We start from the raw sequence: 21,088 nt of genomic DNA, 5'->3' as shown, positions 1-21,088 counted from the left end.
TCTCTAGGACCTATTAAGGTGCTTGGTACATAACAAGCTCTCAATAAATCTTAGATAGTACCTAAATGTTATTGAAAAAGCTTGAACCCTCCTCCTCTAGCCACTGCCTTGTCTCTTTTCATTCACTGACAAAAATCATAAAAAATAGTTTTTAGTGACCCACTCTTCATTACTACCTTCCATTTACTTCTCAGACCATTTTAATCTTACTTTGCCACCATTTTTTATAGGGACTTCTCTTGCCAATAGTACCAAGGACCTCCTCGCTCTTCAATTTAATAAATTCTTTTCAGTCCAAATCCTCTAGGAATGCTCTGCAGCACTTCTGGAAAGTCCATCTGTTGTCTGGGGATCATGGATCTGTCTCTCTCTCTCTCTCACTGATTTGTTTGCATATCTATGCTATCCTCCATTCATTTATAAGTCCCCATATGTCTTCTTCATTTCTATCTCTAGCCCCAAGCATAGTAGTATAGTACCTGGCACATAGTAGGTCTTAATAACTATGAAAGTTAAATGATTAAAACTCTTGGTTTTCAGGTAATCGCTCTTCCTCCTTCTCACCTCCCTTCCTTCTTTTTTCTTTCTTCTTCTTATTTTTTCCATCTCTCTTTCTTGATCTCCTCCTTCTCTGATTGTTCTCAGGCCCCTCAGACTCCTCTTCTTCCATCTACCCATTAAATGTTCTTCAGAGTATTTTATTCACCTTTGGGGCTTCAGCCATTAGGGAATACTCTAATTTCCTCATGATTTCAATCTTAACCTTTCACCTGAGCGAAGGCTGCCCTTCTCTCCCTGGATATCTCATAGGCAGTTCAAATAATGCTTCCATTTCCAACCTGCCCTCCTCCTGCTTCCAAAACTCAGCCAGTGGAATTAACATGCATCTATATGTCCAAGTTGCAAACCTCAAAGTCCCCTTAACTCTTCCAACTGCCTTTTGTCTCCTGTCCTCCTGGGCAGCCAGTTTTATCCACCACCAAATCCCCAGGCCCAACTCCTAAATCTGCCTCTGGGTCTTCTTTTTCTTCCACCTAGAACACCTCAGGCAAATCCTACACATTCTTTGAAATTCAGAACACAGGTTAACTTTGCCTAATTGCTTCCTCTTCTAAGTTCTAGACAAATTGCTTACTTATTGTGAACAAACACAACCTGATGTGAGATTTAGGTTTTTTTTTTTTTAAGATTTTATTTATTTATTTGACAGACAGAGATCACAAGTAGGCAGAGAGGCAGGCAGAGAGAGAGGAAGGGAAGCAGGCTCCCTGCTGAGCAGAGAGCCCGATGCGGGGCTCGATCCCACGACCCTGGGATCATGACCCGAGCAGAAGGCAGCGGCTTTAACCCACTGAGCCACCCAGGCTTCCCGAGATTTAGTTTTTAATGAATGATTTACATATGTCTCTCACTAGATGGTAAAATTCTTTTTTTTTTTTTAAATTTTATTTATTTATTTATTTGACAGATCAGAAGTAGGCAGAGAGGCAGGCAGAGAGAGAGAGTGGGGGAAGCAGGCTCCCTGCTGAGCAGAGAGACCCATGCGGGGCTTGATCCCAGGACCCTGGGATCATGACCTGAGCTGAAGGCAGAGGCTTTAATCCACTGAGCCACCCAGGCGTCCCGATGGTAAAATTCTTGAAGGCAGGTTTTTGTCTTTGCTTTTTTGATCACTGGTGTAGTCAGTGACTGACATTCTAGGGGATTAAAAAGTATTTTATATGAATGAAGGGATTAATAATTGATTGAACTGGGAAGGAGAAAATCTCTGCAGTTACACGCTTTCAGAGATTAGTGGCAATCTTGAGTTAAAAGGGCAATAACTCAGTCTGAAAAAACTAACTTTATGTAACCAAGAGGGCAACCTATATTGAAACAACATACACACGCCTATGGAAGGAAGGTAATTGCTCTACATCTTAGGGAGACTTTATTTTCAGGCTTTTCAGTTCTCCGTTATGGACAGCCGTATTTTAAAAAGGTAAGGTATCGTTTTTACCCCTCCTGTACTCTTTTATCCTGGGGGACAGGAATTAAAGTATAAATAAGAGAAAATGCCTAAAGCAGTGCAGTGCCTGGCCACCTGGCAGACCCTCAACACATTTTAATCCCTTTCCTTTTTCCTACCTCGTCCTCATTTATTAGAAGCCTTGTGAATTTAGAGTATCTAAACCATATTTTAAAGATTTCAATTTGAAGAAAACAACGTCGTGGAGATTCTGATTAGCCCTATTAACCCATGACTCTCAAACTCAAGAGAAAAAAAAAATCTCGAGGGGGAGGGGAAACAGGAGGCGGAGCAAAAACTGAAACCAGGCCGAGAGGAAGCTGTAGAAGGAAGCTCCTTTTTGGTTGGGTTTGTCTTTTTTTAACCCCAGAGAGGCGTGACGCTCTAACTGCCGTCGTGGGTCAGTTTCCCGGCGAAGCGCCCGCCCGCCCCGAATTTCCTCGCCCGCCCTCAAGCTTCCGCCCCGCGGTGCGGTGCTGGGCGCCACCACTGGGGGCGCCTTGGGCCCCGTGGCTCTGAGGCGGCGGCGGCAGCGGTCTTCCAGTCTTCGCCTTTCCCAGCTCTCAGACGGGCGGCGGCGGCGGCGGCCAGCTGCACACCGAAAGGGCACCCACAGCCCAGGCGAGCTGCAGCACGACCGCTCCCCGCGGGCGGGCAGGGTCCGCGCCGCCGCGCTCCGGCCAGGGCTGCCGCGAGAGGCGGCGGCTGCGGCCCCTGCCCCGGCTCCTGCCGGCCCGCGGCGCCCTCCGGCCGCGCCCCCGCGCGCAGCTCGCGGCCCCGGCCATGGGGCTGCGCGGGCTCGGGGCTCCGGCGAGCTGAGGCGGCGGCGCCGGCCCGCGCGCCCCTTAGGACCGCCCCCGCATCCCGCTCGCCGGCGTCTGGCGCTCATGATGATGAAGAAGAAGAAGTTTAAGTTTAAGGTGGACTTCGAGCTGGAAGAGCTCTCCTCGGTGCCCTTCGTCAATGGGGTCCTCTTCTGTAAGATGCGGCTGCTGGACGGCGGCAGCTTCACCGCAGAGTCCCCCAGGTAACGCGCCCTCCGCGCCCCGCGAGCCGCTGCGTCCGCCCTGCAGGGGTTTCTTCGATGGGCAGCTTGTCGTTCCTTGGCCCATTTGCTCTCTTCTCTTTCTCTAGAGCTTCTCTTTCTCTAGAGACCGGTCTGAAATCAGGAGTTCATTGATCTGCACAAAGTGCTTCGCAAATGGGTCCATCTCGGCTGGGCTTGGCTGGGCTCCTGATTCCAGACGGTTCCTGGTATCTGCGCCTTCCCTCCTTAGTGCTCTAGGAATGGGAGCCATGGCCAGAAGGGAGAGAATACTTCTGGTTTCTCTTAAGACATCTTCATATTTGCGAAATGCAAAGTGGAACTCGAATTGTTAAAACCAAAAAGAACCCAAACTGCTTGAGTTTCAAGAGCCCTGGCCCTGGACAGAAACATGTGTTTAGCCTAACTCCTTTTCTCTTGGTGCTTACTCGGGGACTCAGAAGCCCAGGATGCAACCACGGTAGGCCCGATCAGGCTTGACTTGAGTCAAGTGTTCCTGGCAGACTAGACAACAGTTTGTGCCTCATAGGAGAGCTGAGTCTCCAGTTACGCGCTAACACTCACTGAATTACCAGTCTTGAGGCTGCCACTAGTCGCTCTCAGTGTGAAGGACTTAGAACCAGGAGAGCCCAGTTCTGCCCTCATTTTGAAATGAGGCCCTGGGCACTCTCCGGGAGAGTCATTGGCAGGTTACAGAATGAAGCCAAGGGTGATAGTGTTGCTTGAGTCACTTAAGGTCTGTTTGGCAAGTTGACAGATTACCCTTAGGTTAGTTTTCCTTAAGAAAATAGGAGATTTATGGAATTTTAAAAAAATGAATTTTAAAGTTCCTGAGATCAAGGGAAGAGATGGACAGTTAATGCTTATTTTGCCTAAATTTACAACTCAGAGACTTTATTTTTATCCTAGAAATATTCTTTCTTTTTACCTGTCATCCCTATTAGTGTAAACCCATAAGGTCGATGGGTTGTGGAATTGAGGTCAGAAAATTGTCTGCGGTGGCAACACTGAAGCCTATAGATGCCAGAAAATGTAAATGGCTAGTTGGCCAAAGCAAAGGATATATAAAGCGTTATCGACTCTCAGAATTAAAAAAACAGTTACCCGCGGATACTTTTTAAGATTAAACTGTGCTGCCAAATCTTTTGTGGTTATCCAGCTAATTAATTGCACTACAATCATTTTGAACACACTGGTGAGAGAACAGTGTAACTTAAAATGGTACAGCAAATATTATACCAGCTCCTCAAGTTTGGAAAAGCCAAAACCAATTCTTGAATGTCCTGTGGGTGCAAATGACTATCTTACCCTGGGTCTTACCCTTTTCTTTCCGGGTCCCACCTGGCCACTTCAGGTTGTTAGACCAGCTCTTTTGGGTCAGTGGTGACACCTGGTGGTCAGGGTACCTCTCTCTTACCTCTTTCTCCCTCAGATTATTGATTTGGTTTGCTACTCACAAATCAAGTTATTCTAGTATTGCACACAGCCATTTATTAAGCAAATACGTTTAGGTTGGGTCCTTTAAGTATATTACCTTATTTCATGCTGATAGCTAACCTGTAAGGTAGGGATTCCCATTTTGTGGATGAATAAACTGAGACTCAGAAGGCTCAACTTAACCAAGGCCTGCAGATCTGGTAAGTAAAATGTCAAAATCTTGGTACAGGTCTGCCTGATTTCAAACAGATTGATGCCAGATGAAGGAGAAAATTATGTGTTGTGCTGAATGGGGAGATTCCTAATAGTTTTAATAAGCAAGGGGTGTAATTTGATTTCTAATTTGTAAGAGTTGAAAAAAACAGTTTTCTGGGTTCAATTTACCCCTTTCTCTTCCAACAAAAATGTGGCCTTAATAAAAATCAGTAAGGTTAAGAATAGTGCTCTGGGGGCGCCTGGGTGGCTCAGTGGGTTAAGCCGCTGCCTTCGGCTCAGGTCATGATCCCAGGTCCTGGGTTCGAGCCCCACATCGGGCTTTCTGCTCACCAGGGAGCCTGCTTCCTCCTCTCTCTCTGCCTGCCTCTCTGCTTACTTGTGATTTCTCTCTGTCAAATAAATAAATAAAATCTTTAAAAAAAAAAAAAAAGAATAGTGCTCTGTATAGCCAAACAAACAAAAATCCCTACAGTTTGGAAGGAAATGACTCATAATAAGGAATCTGTGCCTTGTTAGTTAGAGGTAATTGGTGTAAATAAAGCTAAGAGCAAGGATTTATTTTTTTTTTATTTTTTTTAAAGATTTTATTTATTTATTTGACAGAGAGAGATCACAAGCAGGCAGAGAGGCAGGTAGAGAGAGAGGAGGAAGCAGGCTGCCTGCTGAGCAGAGAGCCCGATGCGGGGCTCGATCCCAGGACCCCGAGATCATGACCTGAGCCGAAGGCAGTGGCTTAACCCACTGAGCCACCCAGGCGCCCCCTTTTTTTTTTTTTTTTTTTTAAAGATTTTATTTATTTAAGAGCAAGGATTTAGAATGAGGCAAATCTGAACCTGAATCCCAACTCCATTTATAAACTTGGGTGGATTGCTCAGCCTCTCAATTTCCATCTATAAAATAAAAACCATCACTGGCATATAGGGTTGCTGTGAGGATTTTTAGGAAGGTGATGTACTAGAAACAGCTCTCACAGTGCTCTAGCACCCAGTCAACATTTTTAAAAAAGATTTATTTGTCAGAGAGAGAGAGAGAGAGTTCACGAGAGTACACACAAGCAGGGTGAGTGTCAGGCAGAGGGAGAGGCAGGCTCAGCACAAAGCAAGGAGCCCAGTGTGGGACTTGATCCAATGACCCTGGGACCATGACCTGAGTAGAAAGCAGACACTTAACTGACTGAGTCATCCAGGTGCCTACATCTAATCAACATTTAAAGAGAAGACAAAGAGCTTGTCTAAGAGGGTTTGCTTCCTTTAAGATATTGATACTTAATTCCTTCATTCTGACAACTATAAGAGTGTTGGTTTGAAAAAGATCTCATTTTTTTTTTTTAAGACTTTATTTATTTATTTGACAGAGAGAGATCACAAGTAGACGGAGAGGCAGGCAGAGAGAGAGAGAGAGGGAAGCAGGCTTCTTGCTGAGCAGAGAGCCCGATGTGGGACTCGATCCCAGGACCCTGAGATCATGACCTGAGCCGAAGGCAGCGGCTTAACCCACTGAGCCACCCAGGCGCCCAAAAGATCTCATTTTTACAAAAAAAAAAAATTGAAACACCTAAGGTTGTGAATTATTTTTAAATTGCATAACTTAATTCTTGGATGCCAGTCTAGGCATTGCATCTGTGATTAAATGCTAGATTTTAATTAAAAAAAAAATAGGGCGCCTGGGTGGCTCAGTGGGTTAAGCCGCTGCCTTCGGCTCAGGTCATGATCCCAGGTCCTGGGTTCGAGCCCCACATTGGGCTTTCTGCTCAGCAGGGAGCCTGCTTCCTCCTCTCTCTCTGCCTGCCTCTCTGCTTACTTGTGATTTCCCTCTGTCAAATAAATAAATAAAATCTTTAAAAAAAAAATATATATATATATATAAGGGGCACTCAGGTGGCTCAGTCGGTTGTGTCCCATTCTTGATTTCGGCTCAAGTCATGATCTCAGTGTCCTGAGATCAAGCCCCGATCTGTCTCCATGCTCACTGTAGATTCTTCTTGTCCTGGCACTTTGCTCTTCCCTCTCTAAAATAAATAAATTAATTAAATCTTAAATCTTTACGATAAAAAAACTTGTTGCCAGCCCCCACCCAAAAAAAACCACTTTATATGCCTCTTATAAATCAAATATGGTTAACACTATAACATTTCTCCCTTAAAAATATGAAATTAACTACATAGAAAAGGGTTAACATAGCAGGCCCAAGACTACTTTTCTTAGAAAGACCTGCTTACACTGTTTTTGCTGGCATCTGAGAATCAGTTCCCTACACTGATGTAAAACTTTTTTGAGTGTCTCACTGTGCCTAGACTACAAACAATGTGATTTTGGTCTGTTCCAGGGGGAGAGTGCCTGTACGACCAGCCCCAAATAAGCTTCCTTGGTAGACAATATGTGTTCCTGTAATTCAATGCTGGAGAAACTGAGTTCTGGGTGACTCTACTGGGAGAGGACTCTTAGAAGCTTCTACTTGGTTTCCCATGACTTTGGTCCATGGACCTTTTAGTAGGTTTTACTGATTCTGCTTTGTATCATTTCACTATAATAAATCTTAGCCATGGGGCTTCTGGCTGTCTAAGATGGTGGAGCATGCAGCTCTTGATCTCGGAGTTGTGAGTTTGAGCCCCATGTAGAGATTATTTAAAAAAAAAAAAAAAATCTTAGACACAAATACGACTATATGCTGAGTTCTATGAGTCTTCCTAATGGATCTCTCAACCTGGGGATGGTCTTGGGCATCACTGATACATGAATGTACGTAAAATAATAATTCATTTTTTAGAAAAAAGGCTTAGAGGAACATTGTAAATTATAGGTATATTTGACTTTATAAACAGAAACTAAAGAGGCAGATCATTCATTGTTCAGCACATATTAAATGAACATTTACCAGGTTTCAAGCTGTGTGGCAGGGGCTCTGAGAAGCATAACAAATATAAAGGCCCCATAAGGGGATTAGCTCTACTTAATGAAATTAGATCATAGATATATAATTACTTGACAGTAGGAGACAACATGATTTAGTGCCTAATCAATGGGTCAGTTTGTGAGTGTTGTTGAAATTCTACAGGTAAAGAATTTATTTGCAGCTGTACTGGTTATGGAAAACCACAGTAGCTTTTCAGCTGAGCAGGCTGGGAGGATGAATTTGCATTAACAGGGAAGTGAGGGTGAGAGGTCAGCTTGAACAGGTCATCAATAGGAGCTGGTGATAGAGCAGCCTGATTGCAGAGAGAGTTCACATTGAACAGAAGCAGAAGATGGGGACTTTGAATACCATTATAGTTTGCTTTCCACTGCTCATAGGATAAAAGTCCTTTTGAGATTCTTGCACAAAGTTGTCTTATGATTAAAGTGGTATTTAAGCTTGCTAGCTGCTTATTTTTGTCAGATTCAAGAGTGGATAGACTAGAAATGGGGAGACAAATTAGGAGTCTGTTAAAATAACCCAGGCAGGAGCTAATATGAACCTGAATTTGGAGGTTTTTCATCTAAGTGATAAAATAATAACGCTATGACAAATGTCTTGATGCCATGCCAGAGTAAGGAAGTCAAGAAGAATCTTTGTTTTTGTTTCTGTCTTGTTGAGGTGTATCACAGTATACGTGAAGCATATTTGTTGATAGTATATTGTGGAGAGGATAGAGGAGGTAGGTTGTATGTTGGACACAGTACATTGAGGTGACAGTGAGCCTGATTAGCAGTTGGAGACATAGTTATTGTGGGTTTCTTAGATTCTGGTCTATTGTAAGTAAGCCTGCTTACTGAACTTTTCATCTAGAATTTCCTTAACCGTTTTGCTCTTTTTAAAGATTAGCAGTGAAAATTAATTTTAGAATTTTATTTTATTTTATTTTTTTAAGATTTTATTTATTTATTTGAGAGAGAGACAGTGAGAGAGAGCATGAGCAAGGAGAAGGTCAGAGGGAGAAGCAGACTCCCCATGGAGCTGGGAGCCCGATGTGGGACTTGATCCCAGGACTCCGGGATCATGACCTGAGCCGAAGGCAGTCGTCCAACCAACTGAGCCACCCAGGCGTCTCTAATTTTAGAATTTTAGAAGTTTCTGCTGGAAAAGTGTGTTTAGTGAACAGGTTAGAAAAAATATAAAGACTAGAAAGTGTGTATTTGTCATAAATGTTATTAAAATTGTCAGGTTTTACATACCATAGTTAATAAAACATTCAGATAATACATTATATGATTATAGTAATCTAATAAACCGAAACCAAATTATTGCCTAATAATTTTTGAACCTTTCAAAAAGATAGAAAATTACACTATTTAAGTCTTTTAAGTGCATGCTTCCTTTGTAAAAGTATTTAAATCTCTTGAGGTGTGTTAAGACTGTCAGAACAGGTTTCATTTCTGGTCTGCTTTAGTAACAGAATAAGGAAGAAAAATTTCCTGTATTTTTAGGATTCCCAAGTTTGCCTTATTTTGTTCATCTTTTTTTGTACTCATAGCTAAATACTTTCCCAAGTTTCACATGAGCTTGTGGCAAAAAACCATGTGAATTCAGGGAGTGTCCAGGAAGCTAATGAACACATCTGTGTATTAGATCTTTTACTTTGTAAACAAGCTGAAGAGATTTCTTCTCTTTGGCCAGAATATGTCTTCATGTTTTCAAGATTTTAGTTCACGCACATTGTGTTTTATTATTTTGCACGTCCAGTTTTCTGAACACCATTCGTTGAAGAGTGTCCTTTTCCCACTTCATATGTCCTTATCCCGTTTTCTTGCCTCCTTTGTCCTATATTAATTGAACATACATACAAGGGTTTATTTTTGGGCTCTCTATTCTGTTTCACTGATGTATGAATGTGTTTTTATGTCCGTGTCATAGTGTTTTGATTACCATAGCTTTGTGGGATAGTTTGAAATCAGGTGGTATGATACTTTTGGCTTTGTTCTTCTTTTTCACTATTATTGTTTTAGCTATTTGGGGTCTTCGATAGTAGAGACATTTAGACAATATTAATTCTTCCAGTCCATGAGCCCAGAATTCTTTCCATTTTTTAAATGTCATCTTCAGTTTCTTTTATCAGTGTCTTATATTTTTCAGTGTATAGGTCTCTCACCTTCTTGGTTAAATTTATTCCTAAGTATTTTATTCTTTTTATACAATTATAAATGTGATATTTTTTCCTGATTTCTCTTTCTGTTACTTAATTATTGGCATATAGAAATGCAACAGATTGGGATGCGTGGGTGGCTCAGTTGGTTAAGACACTGCCTTCGGCTCAGGTCATGATCCTGGAGTTCTGGGATCGAGTCCCGCATCGGGCTCCCGGCTCCGCGGAGAGTCTGCTTCTCCCTCTGACCTTCTCCCCTCTCATGCCCTCTCTCTCTCTCTCTCTCTAATAAATACATAAATAAAAATCTTTAAAAAAAAAAGGAAAGAAATGCAACAGATTTGGGGGCATCTATGTGGCTCAGTTAAGCGTCTGCCTTTGGCATAGGTCTTGATCCTGTGGTCCTGGGATGGAGCCCCACATGGGGCTCCCTGATCAGTGGGGAGTCTGCTTCTCCCTCTCCCTCTCTGCTCCCCCTGCTTGTGTTCAATCTCTCTTTCACTCACTCTCTCTCAAAACAAAACAAAACACCTTATATAAAAATCTGTTGCATTTCTTTTTTTTTTAATTAATTTCGCATCCTGCAGCTTTACTAAATTCATTTACTAGTTCTAACAGTTTTTTGGTAGTCTTTAGGTTTTTATTTATAGTATCATGTCATCTGTAAATAGTGACAGTTTCCCTTCATTTTCAAATCGTTTGCCTTTTATTTCTTTTTTTTTTTTTTTTTTTTTTTTTTTTCCCAATTACTGTGGTGAGGCCTTCCAATGCTGTGTTGAATAAAAATGAGGATAGTGGGCATCCTTGTCTTGTTCCTTAGATGAAAAGCTTTTAGATTTTCACTGCTGATGGGTGCCTGTGTAGCTCAGTAGATTGTTGGACTCATGATTTCAGCCCAGGTCATGATCTCAGGGTCATGAGATTGAGCACCACATCTGGCTCTGCGTTAGGCATGGAGCCTGCTTGAGATTCTCTCTCTACCTCTCCTGCTGCCCCTCCTACCCTAAAAAAATTAGATTTTTCACTGTTGAGTATGATATTAGCTGTGGTTTTGTCATTTATGGCCTTTTATTATGTGAGGTACATTCCCCTTATACCCAGTTTGTTGAGAGTTCCATTTCTTGAATTACCAGCTCACTGATCCACAGTTCTGCTTCATCCAGTATACTGTTGAGCCCCTATGGTGTATTTTTCAGTTCGGCTATTGTATTCTTCAGCTCTGTGTCTTCTGTTTGGTACTTTTTAAAAACGTTTTCTATGTCTTTGTTGATGTTCTCATTGGGTTCATCCATTCTTCTCCAGAGTTCGATGAGCATTTTTATGACCATTACTTAGATTTTTTTTTTTAAAGATTTTATTTATTTATTTGTCAGAGAGAGAGAGAGAGAGAGCACAGGCAGACAGAGCGGCAGGCAGAGGGAGAAGCAGGCTCCCCACAGAACAAGGAGCCCGATGTGGGACTTGATCCCAGGACTCTGGGATCATGACCTGAGCCGAAGGCAGCGGCTTAACCAACTGAGCCACCCAGGTGTCCCCCATTACTTAGATTTTTTAAATCAGGTAGCTTATTTACCCTGCATCATCATGGCCTTTTTCTGAGGTTTTGTCATGTTTTTCTATTTGGGACTTGTTTCTTTGTTTCCTTATTTTACTTGACTCTCTGTATTTGTTTCTATGTATTAGGTAAAACAGCTACCTCTCTGTCTTGAAGGAGTGGCCTTGTGTTAAGTGATCTTCCTTCTCATTCAACATTTCCCTAACTCCTGGATATCTCTCAAACCTTTGTGATTGTCTAAGCCACCTGATTTGTTCTTAATATGCCCCAGTTGTTGAGGCTCTGTCAAGACCTATTATTATGTCAAGACCTATTATGATCCAAGGAGAGGAATCTTATTTAACACCTAGTTGGGAAGCCAGACCCTCAGGCAGGAGCTTTTAAAGTTTGCAAATATATTAAAATCCTGTGGAGCCACAGTCATAATCTCTATTAGCCACCAGACCAGGAGATTTTGAGGTACCCCCTGGGCAACAGTTGCAAAAATCTGGGAAGGTTGGGGCACCTGGGTGGCTCAGTGGGTTGAGCCTCTGCCTTTGGCTCAGGTCATGGTCTCAGGGTCCTGGGATCGAGCCCCACATCAGCCTGTCTGCTCAGCAGGGAGCCTGCTCCACCCCCCTCCCCGCCCCCCCCCCCCCCCCCCCGCCTCTCTGCCTACTTGTGATCTCTCTCTCTGTCAAATAAATAAATAAAAATCTTAAAAAAAAAATCTGGGAAGGCTTGTTGAGCTATATCAAGGCTAGTGGGATGTATAAAGATTGTATTTCCCTCCTTATATTCCCTGGATATGCCTCCTTAGCCTCTAGATGTATGGGAAACCTGAAGCCTATCCCTCAGGCTTCAGGTTATGTCCCGGCTAAGTAAATAGGCCTTTTTCACAGGAAGACTAGATTGTATTTCAGTCTGCTGTCTTTGTAGCGCCCAGGGCATGGTAGCCTACCAAGAGCTGTCTTTTGGACTATTGTAGTCCTGTGGAACTCTAGAATACCAGTCCTCTTGGCTACCAGGGTCAGACACTCAACCGAGGTCCCCTATATGGATGGCACATGCCCGTTGGCTTTAGTAAAGGAGCTGAAAGGTGTAGGGGGTTGGATACAGTGGGAAAATATCTTAACTTTTTGCACTGGTAGCATTCAGCAATGTAGCAAGAGAGTGAGTGCCTTGTCTGTATACATCCACTGACTTTAGGCTTGGGAATGGGAGGATGTCCCAACTACTCATACTTGCCAGCCCCAGCCAGGGAGTAGGAGGATGGGTTGCAACAGCCAGTGCTGCAGACTTTAGCTAGGGAGCAGGAGAACTCCACAACTGTTTATGCTCTCTGGTTTTGGCAGGTGCCACGACTGGTCACCCAACCCATCCCAGCAAGGCAGTGAGAGGATACTGCATCCAAGGTCACTCACCTGTGCTAGTAGGCAGTGTGGAGAGTTAACAGTGGTGTCTACCAGTGCCTCTACATCTGGGAAGCATCTCAACTGTCCCTTACTCCTCTGGCCAAGGCCCCCAGTTCAGTGAATGAATCTCTCCCACACAAAACCTTGCCTTTTTTTTTTTTTTTTTAAACATTTTATTTATTTATTTATTTGAGAGAAGAGAGAGACAGTGAGAGAGAGCATGAGCAAGGAGAAGGTCAGAGGGAGAAGCAGACTCCCCATGGAGCCGGGAGCCTGATGTGGGACTCGATCCCGGGACTCCAGGATCATGACCTGAGCTGAAGGCAGTCGCTTAACCAACTGAGCCACCCAGGCGCCCCCTTGCCTTCTTTTCAAACTGCTGTTTTTTCATTGGGTCACAGGGTGAGTGAGACTGTACATGAGCCCTCCAAGAGGGGAATCTCCCTTTCCTATAGCACTTTGGGATGCCCTGACATCAGACCTGTTGTTTTTACAAGCCATACATTCTGGGGGTTCATCTTCATGGTTCAGATTCCAGAGACTGGGACCCATTGTGGAGCACCCACCCCTGACTCCTCCAGAAGTTTCTGTCTGGTGAGATCCCTCCCTGTTCTGTGTCACCACACCAGGAGTCGGTTTTTGGTTTGGTTGGTTTTGTTTTGGGGGGGGGGGGGGTGAGACTATTTCTCTGCCTCTCCTACCCATCTTGATGTAGTCCTTTTTTCCTTTGTTGTGGAGCATACTTCATCTAGTTTTTAGATTTTTATCAAAGAGAAGTGATCCATATGTAGCTATAGATTTGGTGTATCTGTGGGAGGAAGTGAGTTCAGGATCTTCCTAGGCTCCCATCTTGGACCCCCCCCACCCCCATCACAGAATTCTTTTTTTTTTTTTTAACTTATTTATTTTTTTAATTCTAGTATAATTAACATATAGTGTTATATTAGTTTCAGATATAGAACATAATGCATCAACAATTCTATACATTATTCAGTGCTCATCATGGTAAGTGCACTTTTAATCTCCACCACGTACTTCACCAATTTTCCCACCCATCTCCCCTCAGTAACCACCAATTTATTCTCTACATTTAATACTGATTCTTTTGGTCTTTTTTTCCTTTGTTCATTGTTTTATTTCTTAAATTCCACATATTAGTGAAATAAAGTATTTGTGTTTTTCTGACTGATTTATTTCTCATTGTACTACCTAGATCATCCATGTTGTTGCAAATGGCAAAATTTCTTTCTTTTTTATAGCACACACATACACCACATCTTCTCTTTTTTTTTTTAAAGATTTTATTTATTCATTTGACAGACAGAGATCACAAGTAGGCAGAGAGGCAGGCAGAGAGAGAGGAGGAAGCAGGCTCCCTGCTAAGCAGAGAGCCCGATGTGGGGGCTCGATCCCAGGACCCTGGGATCATGACCTGAGCTGAAAGCAGAGGCTTTAACCCACTGAGCCACCCAGGCGCCCTACACCACATCTTCTTTATCCATTCATCAATTGATGAACACTTGGGCTGCTTGCATAATATGGCTATTGTATTTAATGCTGCAGTAAACCTAAGGGTGCATATATCCCTTCCAATTACTATTCTCATATTCTCTGGGTAAATACCCAGTAGTGTGATAACTGGATCATATGATAGTTCTATTGTTATTTTCTTGAGGACCCTCTATTCTGTTTTCCACAATGGCTGTACCAGTTTGCATTCCTACCAGCAGTGTACAGGGATTCCTTTTTCTCCACATCCTCTCCAATACTTGTTTTTTGTGTTTCTGATTTTAGCCATTTTGACTGGTGTGAGTGATAGCTTATTGTGGTTTTGATTTGCACTTCCTTGATGATGGGTGATGTTTAGCATCTTTTCATGTGTCTGTTGGCCATCTCTATGTTCTTTGGAGAATTGTCTGTTCATGTCTTTTGCCTATTTTTATTGGATTATTGGGGAACGGTAATTGAGTTGTTTAAGTTCTTTATATATTTTGGATATTAACCCCTTATCAGGTAGATTACTTGCAGATATCTTATTCCATTCAATACATTGTCTTTTGTTTGGTTGATTGTTTTCTTTGCTGTGCAAAAGCTTTTTATTGGGGTGCCTGGGTGGCTCAGGGGGTTAAATCCTCTGCCTTCGGTTCAGGTCATGATCCCAGGGTCCTGGGATTGAGCCCCTCATTGGGCTCTCTGCTCAGCGAGGAGTCTGCTTCCCTTCCTCTCTTTCTCTGCCTACTTGTGATCACTGTCAAATAAATAAATGGAATCTTAAAAAAAAAAAAAGAAAGAAAAAGGTTTTTATTTTGACGTAATCCCAATAGTTTATTTTTGCTTTTGTTTCCCTTGCCTGAAGAGACAGTCTAGAAGAATGTTGCTACTGTTGATGTCAGAGAAATTACTGCCTGTGCACTCTTCTTGGATTTTATGGTTTCAGGTCTCACCTTTGGGTTTCTAATCCATTTTGAGTTTATTTTTGTATATGATGTAAGAAAGTTGTTCAATTTCATTCTTTTGTATGTAGCTGTTCAGTTGTACCAACACCATTTATTGAAGAGACTTTCTTTTTCCCATTGCATATTCTTGCCTCCTTTGTTGAAGATTATTAATTGACCAAATAATCATGGGTGTATTTATGGGCTCTTGATTTTGTTCCACTGATTTGTCTATTTTTGTTGCAGTACCATACTGTTTTGATTACTACAGCTTTGTAGTGTATCTTGGTATCTGGGATTGTGATATCTCTAGTTTTGTTCTTCTTTTCAAGATTACTTTGGGTATTCGATAGGCTCTTTTGTGGCTTCAGTCCTATGAAAAATACCATTGGTATTTTGATAGGGATTGCATTAAATCTGTCAATTGCTTTGTGTAGTATGGACATTTTAACAATATTTTTTCTCTCAATTCATTAGTATAGAATATCTTTCCATTTATTTGTATCATCTTCAATTTCTTTCATCATTGTTTTATAGTTTTCAGAATATAGGTCTTTCACCTACCTCCTTGGTTAAGTTTATTCCTAGGAATTTTATTTAGTTGGGTGCAATTGTAAATGGAATTTTCTTAATTTCCTTTTTCATTATTAGTGTATTTAAATGCAACAGGTCTTTGTATATTGATTTTTTTTAATCCTGCAACTACTGAAGTCATTTACAAATTCTGATAGTTTTTTGGTGGAATCTTTAGGGTTTTCTGTATATAGTATCATATCATCTGCAAACAGTGACATTTTAATTCTTCCTTACCAATTTTGGATGCCTTTTATTTCTTGTCTGATGGTTGTGGTTAGGACTTTCAATACTTTGTTGAATACAGGTGGTGAGAGAGGACATCCTTGTCTCGTTCCTGATCTTAGAGAGAAAACTTTCAGCTTTCCACCATTGAGTATGAGTCACAAACTTCTTTATACCCTGACCAGAAATGGGGTCATCTATTCATGTAATACAGTATTGTAATTATGGTAGCTAAGATTTTTTGTATACTTTTCCCATGTGCTAGAAACTTGTCTAAGCCTTTATATCCCTCAAAATACCCATAGTAGGAAGGTACTATTACTACATTATTGCTGTTATTACTTTGATTTTGTATCTGAGGAAACAGAAATACAAAGAGGCATTGAAAGTTATATAGTTAGTAAAAAGCAGATCTAGGAGGGTAGGGTACACTCTTGATCACTAAATTTTGCTATCCTTCAAAGTTTATGTATATAGTTTCTCATTTTTGTGTTTTAACAAAACTGTAGGTAAATATATATAGTATGACTTTTTCTGAATGCTAGTCTCAGGAAACTGGTTCCCAAATGTGACACCACTAAACAGGTCGCTAGACCTGGCACCTCTAGATTTGCCCCAAAGTATTGTATATCAAACATAAGAAACATCGTACTCAGGTATATGCTTCTCCCCTCCGCCCCTCACCAAGGTGTGACATTCCAGTAGGAAGTCCTCAAAATTCAGTCTCATTACTGGAGAGTTGTGCCTTGTAAAGTTATTGTTAATGTCATTTTACACCAATAAGTTAATATTCACTATGTATCACTAAGTCTTGCACAGTAGACAGTTTATAAATATTTATTGAAATAATACGGGTGTTTGGAGAGAAGATATGTTGTAGTTTTGCTAAAGATGACAATAACACAGAGGCCCCTAAATTAAATATATAAAGAAGTCATTTGGGGAAGTATATGCTGTTCTGTGTACATAGTTATAAAGAATTAATGTTCACTTTGGGTCATCAGCCTTTGAGGGATATGGTCAAATAGAGATCCAGAGAAGTAAAGATTCTGAGAAATCTGAGGTGCCTGGGTGGTGCAGTTGGTTAAGCATCAGACTCTTGCTTTTGACTCTGGTCATGATCTCAGGGTCATGAGATCAAGCCCTGCATCGGGCCCTGCGCTCAACACAGAGTCTGCTTATTTCTCTCTCCCTCTTGCTCTGCCCTTCCCTGCCCTCTCTTTCACTCAAATAAATAAATAAATCTTTTTTTAAAAATTCTGAAGAATCTCGAATTATGAGGTGAGTCTCAAGAGAGAAGATGATAGTTTTCAAATACTAAACTAAAAAAAAGTATGTGTATATATATTTTAGATTTTTAATTTTATTTAATTCTTATAAAATCTCTTTTATAGGGGTGTTATCTCCTATTGGGTTAGGATATATGTTGGGTGCTGAATACATATATTAAAAAGTAATAAGTGGCTTAAAAGATATAGAAGTTTATTTCTCTCATTAAAATTCTAAGCTGATGTGGTGGCTCTCCACTGTCAAGTTGTCAGGGGCCCTGGCTTTATCTTGTTGCTCTGTCATGCCCAGGGTATTGTTCTCATCCACAGGGACTAAGTTAGTTCAGCCCACATCTGAATTTTAGCCGCTAGAAAGAAGGAAAGGGGAAGGGGAGGTTCTTATTGCCCAGAGCCCATGACCAGAACTTAAGCAGAAAGCCAAATCCAGCCCCAAGAAATGCTGAGAACTATAGTCTTTGCTGGATGTCCAAGTGCCCAGAAAAAGATTCAGTTATGATACAGAGAAGGGGAGGACAGATAGCAGGGGACAGTTAGCCTCTGCATACCACTGTTTTGTTTTGGGTTTTGTTGGTTTTAAGTAGGCTTCATGCCCAGCCTGGAGCCTAACATGGGACCAAACTCATGACACTGAGACCAAGACCTGAGCTGAAGTCAAGAATCAGACGCTTGGGACACCTGGGTGGCTCAGTTGTTTAAGGATCTGCCTTTGACTGAGGTCTTGATCCCAGGGTCCTGAGATCGAGTCCCACATCAGGCTTCCTGCTGAGTGGGGAGCCTGCTTCTCCCTCTGCCTAATAGTCCCCCTGCTTGTGTGTGTGTGTGTGTGTGTGTGTGTGCGTGTGTGCGCGTGCGCGCGCACGCACGCACATGTGCATGCTCTCTCTCTCTCTGACAAATACATAAATAAAACATTTTTTAAAAAAAAGAGTGGAATGCTTAACCTACTGAGCCACCCTGGCACCCCTGTCACGCCACTGTTTTAGAAATGAGAAAGTTGATCCATAGAAAACAACAATTTGTTCAAGGTCACCAATCAATTAAATGAAAGATATTTGAAAGACTGTCTCATAAAAGAAGAATAGGTTTATGCTGGGTACATCAAAGGATGGAACCTTAGATTAGTGGGGACATGTTAAAGAAGGCATGTCTCTTCCAATGTAATATTAGAAAAGTAATCTCTAATATTTAGAAGAGTACAGTAGTGAATATGCTATCTTGGTACCCTGTTCATTTGTCAGGGACGTTGTCCTTCATTAGAAGGATTGATGACCTAGATGATTCTCATGACCCTTTCTGACTCCAGGGTTCTATGATTAGGCTTTCCGTTGTATTTCCTAATACCACTCTTCCTAAATCACCCATTTTAGCCCAGACCGGTCAGCATATAGTAGCCAAATGTTGGTATGTTTTTGTCTCCTTTGTACTCTCTCCTTTTCTTACCTCTTCTTCACCATTCTTGTCATTGATTCAAATTCCTACCATTCGTCAAGAGCTGAATCAAATATCTCATTGGCTTTATGGCCATACTTGTCCCAACCTACAATCCACCCACTGCTTTCCTGCCATGTTTACTACACATAGTGTGTCCTTAATAAATGTCTGTTATCTGTTGAATGAATGAAATCCTTCCTCACTGTCTCACTCTGATTTTACCTTTCACTCAATTTCTATAGTTCTTATTTTTACCCACCAGTCATTTTACCCAAATTTGTTCTTTTAATTGCCTTCATAAAAAATTTCCATGCAGTGTAAACTTATGGTAGTAAAAATAAATACAAGAAAAGGTAGAAAGAAGTATTTAATTGTTTTTTGGAGTGGGGGGTAGACAGGGGAAGTGTTGTGGAAGAGAATTCCTTAGCAAGGTTTTGAAAAAAGTCTAGCTGGAGAAGGAAATGAAATGATAGAAGAAATAGTACATATACACAGTGGCAAGGCACAGCGGCATGGTATGTACTGGGAGCACTGTGAATCCAGGTTTGCCCCGCTATCCAGGCGTAGAGCATTCCTATGAAATCTTTCCTAAGGCAACGGCATAAGGTAGAGAGTACCACCCCCCTTTCCAAAAGTTCACATTCTGCCACTTCACGTTTAGGAAAGATCCACCTTATTTAATCGTAACAGCTTTTTTTGTGAAAGCAAAAATCCTCCTCAGATTTCTTTCCTTTAGCAGGCACTAATGTAGGTGTCTCCTAAATATGAAGTGACAAAACACAGACTTTCAGAGTGAGGCATAGTATTACAATATTTTCTACCCTTATTTTCTGGTTCTGCTTTCTATAGTTTTGATTACCAGAGATCGAGTGCAGTAAGGAAGATCCTCCTTCTAACATGTAGTCAGAAGGTGAGCAGTAGCCTGAGGCTGTGGCACAATGCCTATGTCATTTGACTCACTCAGCACAGACATTTTGTCATCTCACATCATCACGAAAAGGGAGAGTACTGTACGGTATTTTAGGAGAGAGACCACATCTGTTTCCTTGTTAGTTATCTTTGCTAGTCTCTTACTGTGCCTACTTTATAAATTAAACCTTATCATAAATATGCATAGGAAAAAACATAGTACAAATAGGATTCTGTGGTTTTAGGCATCCACTGGGAGTCTTGGAATATATCCCCCCAGATAAGGGGGGGGCACTACTATAATCGTGTATTATGCTAACACATTAAAAGAGGGAGAGAGAATGGTCTCTACAAGGAGTCTGGACTTTAATACTCTAGGATCTATGGAGCCAAAAGCAGAGGAGTGACTTATGTAAAGTTAGTAGGTTGGCTTAAGTCTGGAATTTAAGAGAATTCTTTTTTTTTTTAATATTTTATTTATTTATTTGACAGACAGAGATCACAAGTAGGCATAGAGGCAGGCAGAAAGAGAGGAGGAAGCAGGCTCCCCACTGAGCAGAGAGTCTGATGCGGGGCTTGATCCCAGGACCCTGGGACCATGATCTGAGCTGAGGGCAGAGGCTTTAACCCACTGAGCCACCCAGGCACCCCTGGAATTTAAGAGAATTCTTATCTGACAACCTTAACTTTCTCAGTAGCGACCAAAAAGGGGGAGAATAAGGAACATGGGGATCATGATAAAAGATCAGAAAAGCTTCTGTAAGTGATGGGAGAGAAAGCTGACCAAAGACAAATCCAAAAGGCCTAACTAGAACTTAAAACATGAACTTTAGAGGCACCTGGGCAGCTCAGTCAGTTAAGCATCCCAACCTTTGATTTTGGCTCAGGTCATGATCTCAGGGTCATGAGATCAAGCCTCATGTTGGGCTCCACACTGATCGTGGAGCCTGATTGGGATGCTCCATCTCTCCCTCTGCCCCCCCCCCCCCCATGATTGCTATCTCTCTCTCTCTCTCTCTAAAGAAACCATGAATTTTAGTGATGGCAGTGCGTATGTTCATGCAATCTTCTCCAGCAGTGCTCATAGGTTTGAGATAGGAAAAAAGTGGACAGAAAGTTTGATCCAGGTTTAGATATTGTAGGTATGTGAAAAGGCCAAGGAGGCAAGGGAATTAGAGTGTTGGTGAGAAAGGAATTTTAAGCAGTTGCTCATGGGCTCCATACTTCATAAGGAAAGAAGCCAGGCCAGGAAGATAAATCAGGAAAACAAAATGGTTAGATGATACAGGTCTCAGTGATTGTAAAGAAAAGTACGTGTGAAAGGAATGAGGCTATGACAGAGTTGCTGGAGTCAGAGATGTGCTCAGAGAGCAGGATATTGAAGCTTTGAGGATCCTTCCTTCAGTTTTGAGTCAGGAGGGTTGGCAAGGTGCAGTGTTACTAAAGTGGTGGGTGTGAAGATAGGCATAGGACAAAGAACTCTGGGTGTAGGATGTTAGGTCATTTGCATGG

General features: G+C 41.8%; 1 protein-coding gene across 1 annotated transcript in view; it reads left to right on the top strand.

Moving 5' to 3' along the window:
• The first annotated feature begins 2,500 nt into the window (after positions 1 to 2,500).
• EEIG2 (EEIG family member 2) overlaps positions 2,501 to 21,088 on the top strand; it is a 91,847-nt gene continuing 73,259 nt past the window's right edge. Inside the window, exon 1 of the mRNA XM_047726715.1 lies at positions 2,501 to 3,035. Within this exon, the coding sequence (XP_047582671.1) occupies positions 2,896 to 3,035 (140 nt within the window). The 5' untranslated portion in view covers positions 2,501 to 2,895. The remainder of the gene's footprint in view (positions 3,036 to 21,088) is intronic.

This window comes from Lutra lutra, chromosome 4, assembly GCF_902655055.1.
Source record: "Lutra lutra chromosome 4, mLutLut1.2, whole genome shotgun sequence".
Taxonomy (NCBI): domain Eukaryota; kingdom Metazoa; phylum Chordata; class Mammalia; order Carnivora; family Mustelidae; genus Lutra; species Lutra lutra.
The sequence above is the reverse complement of the archived record's forward strand: the minus strand, read 5'-3'. Positions and strand labels throughout refer to the sequence as shown.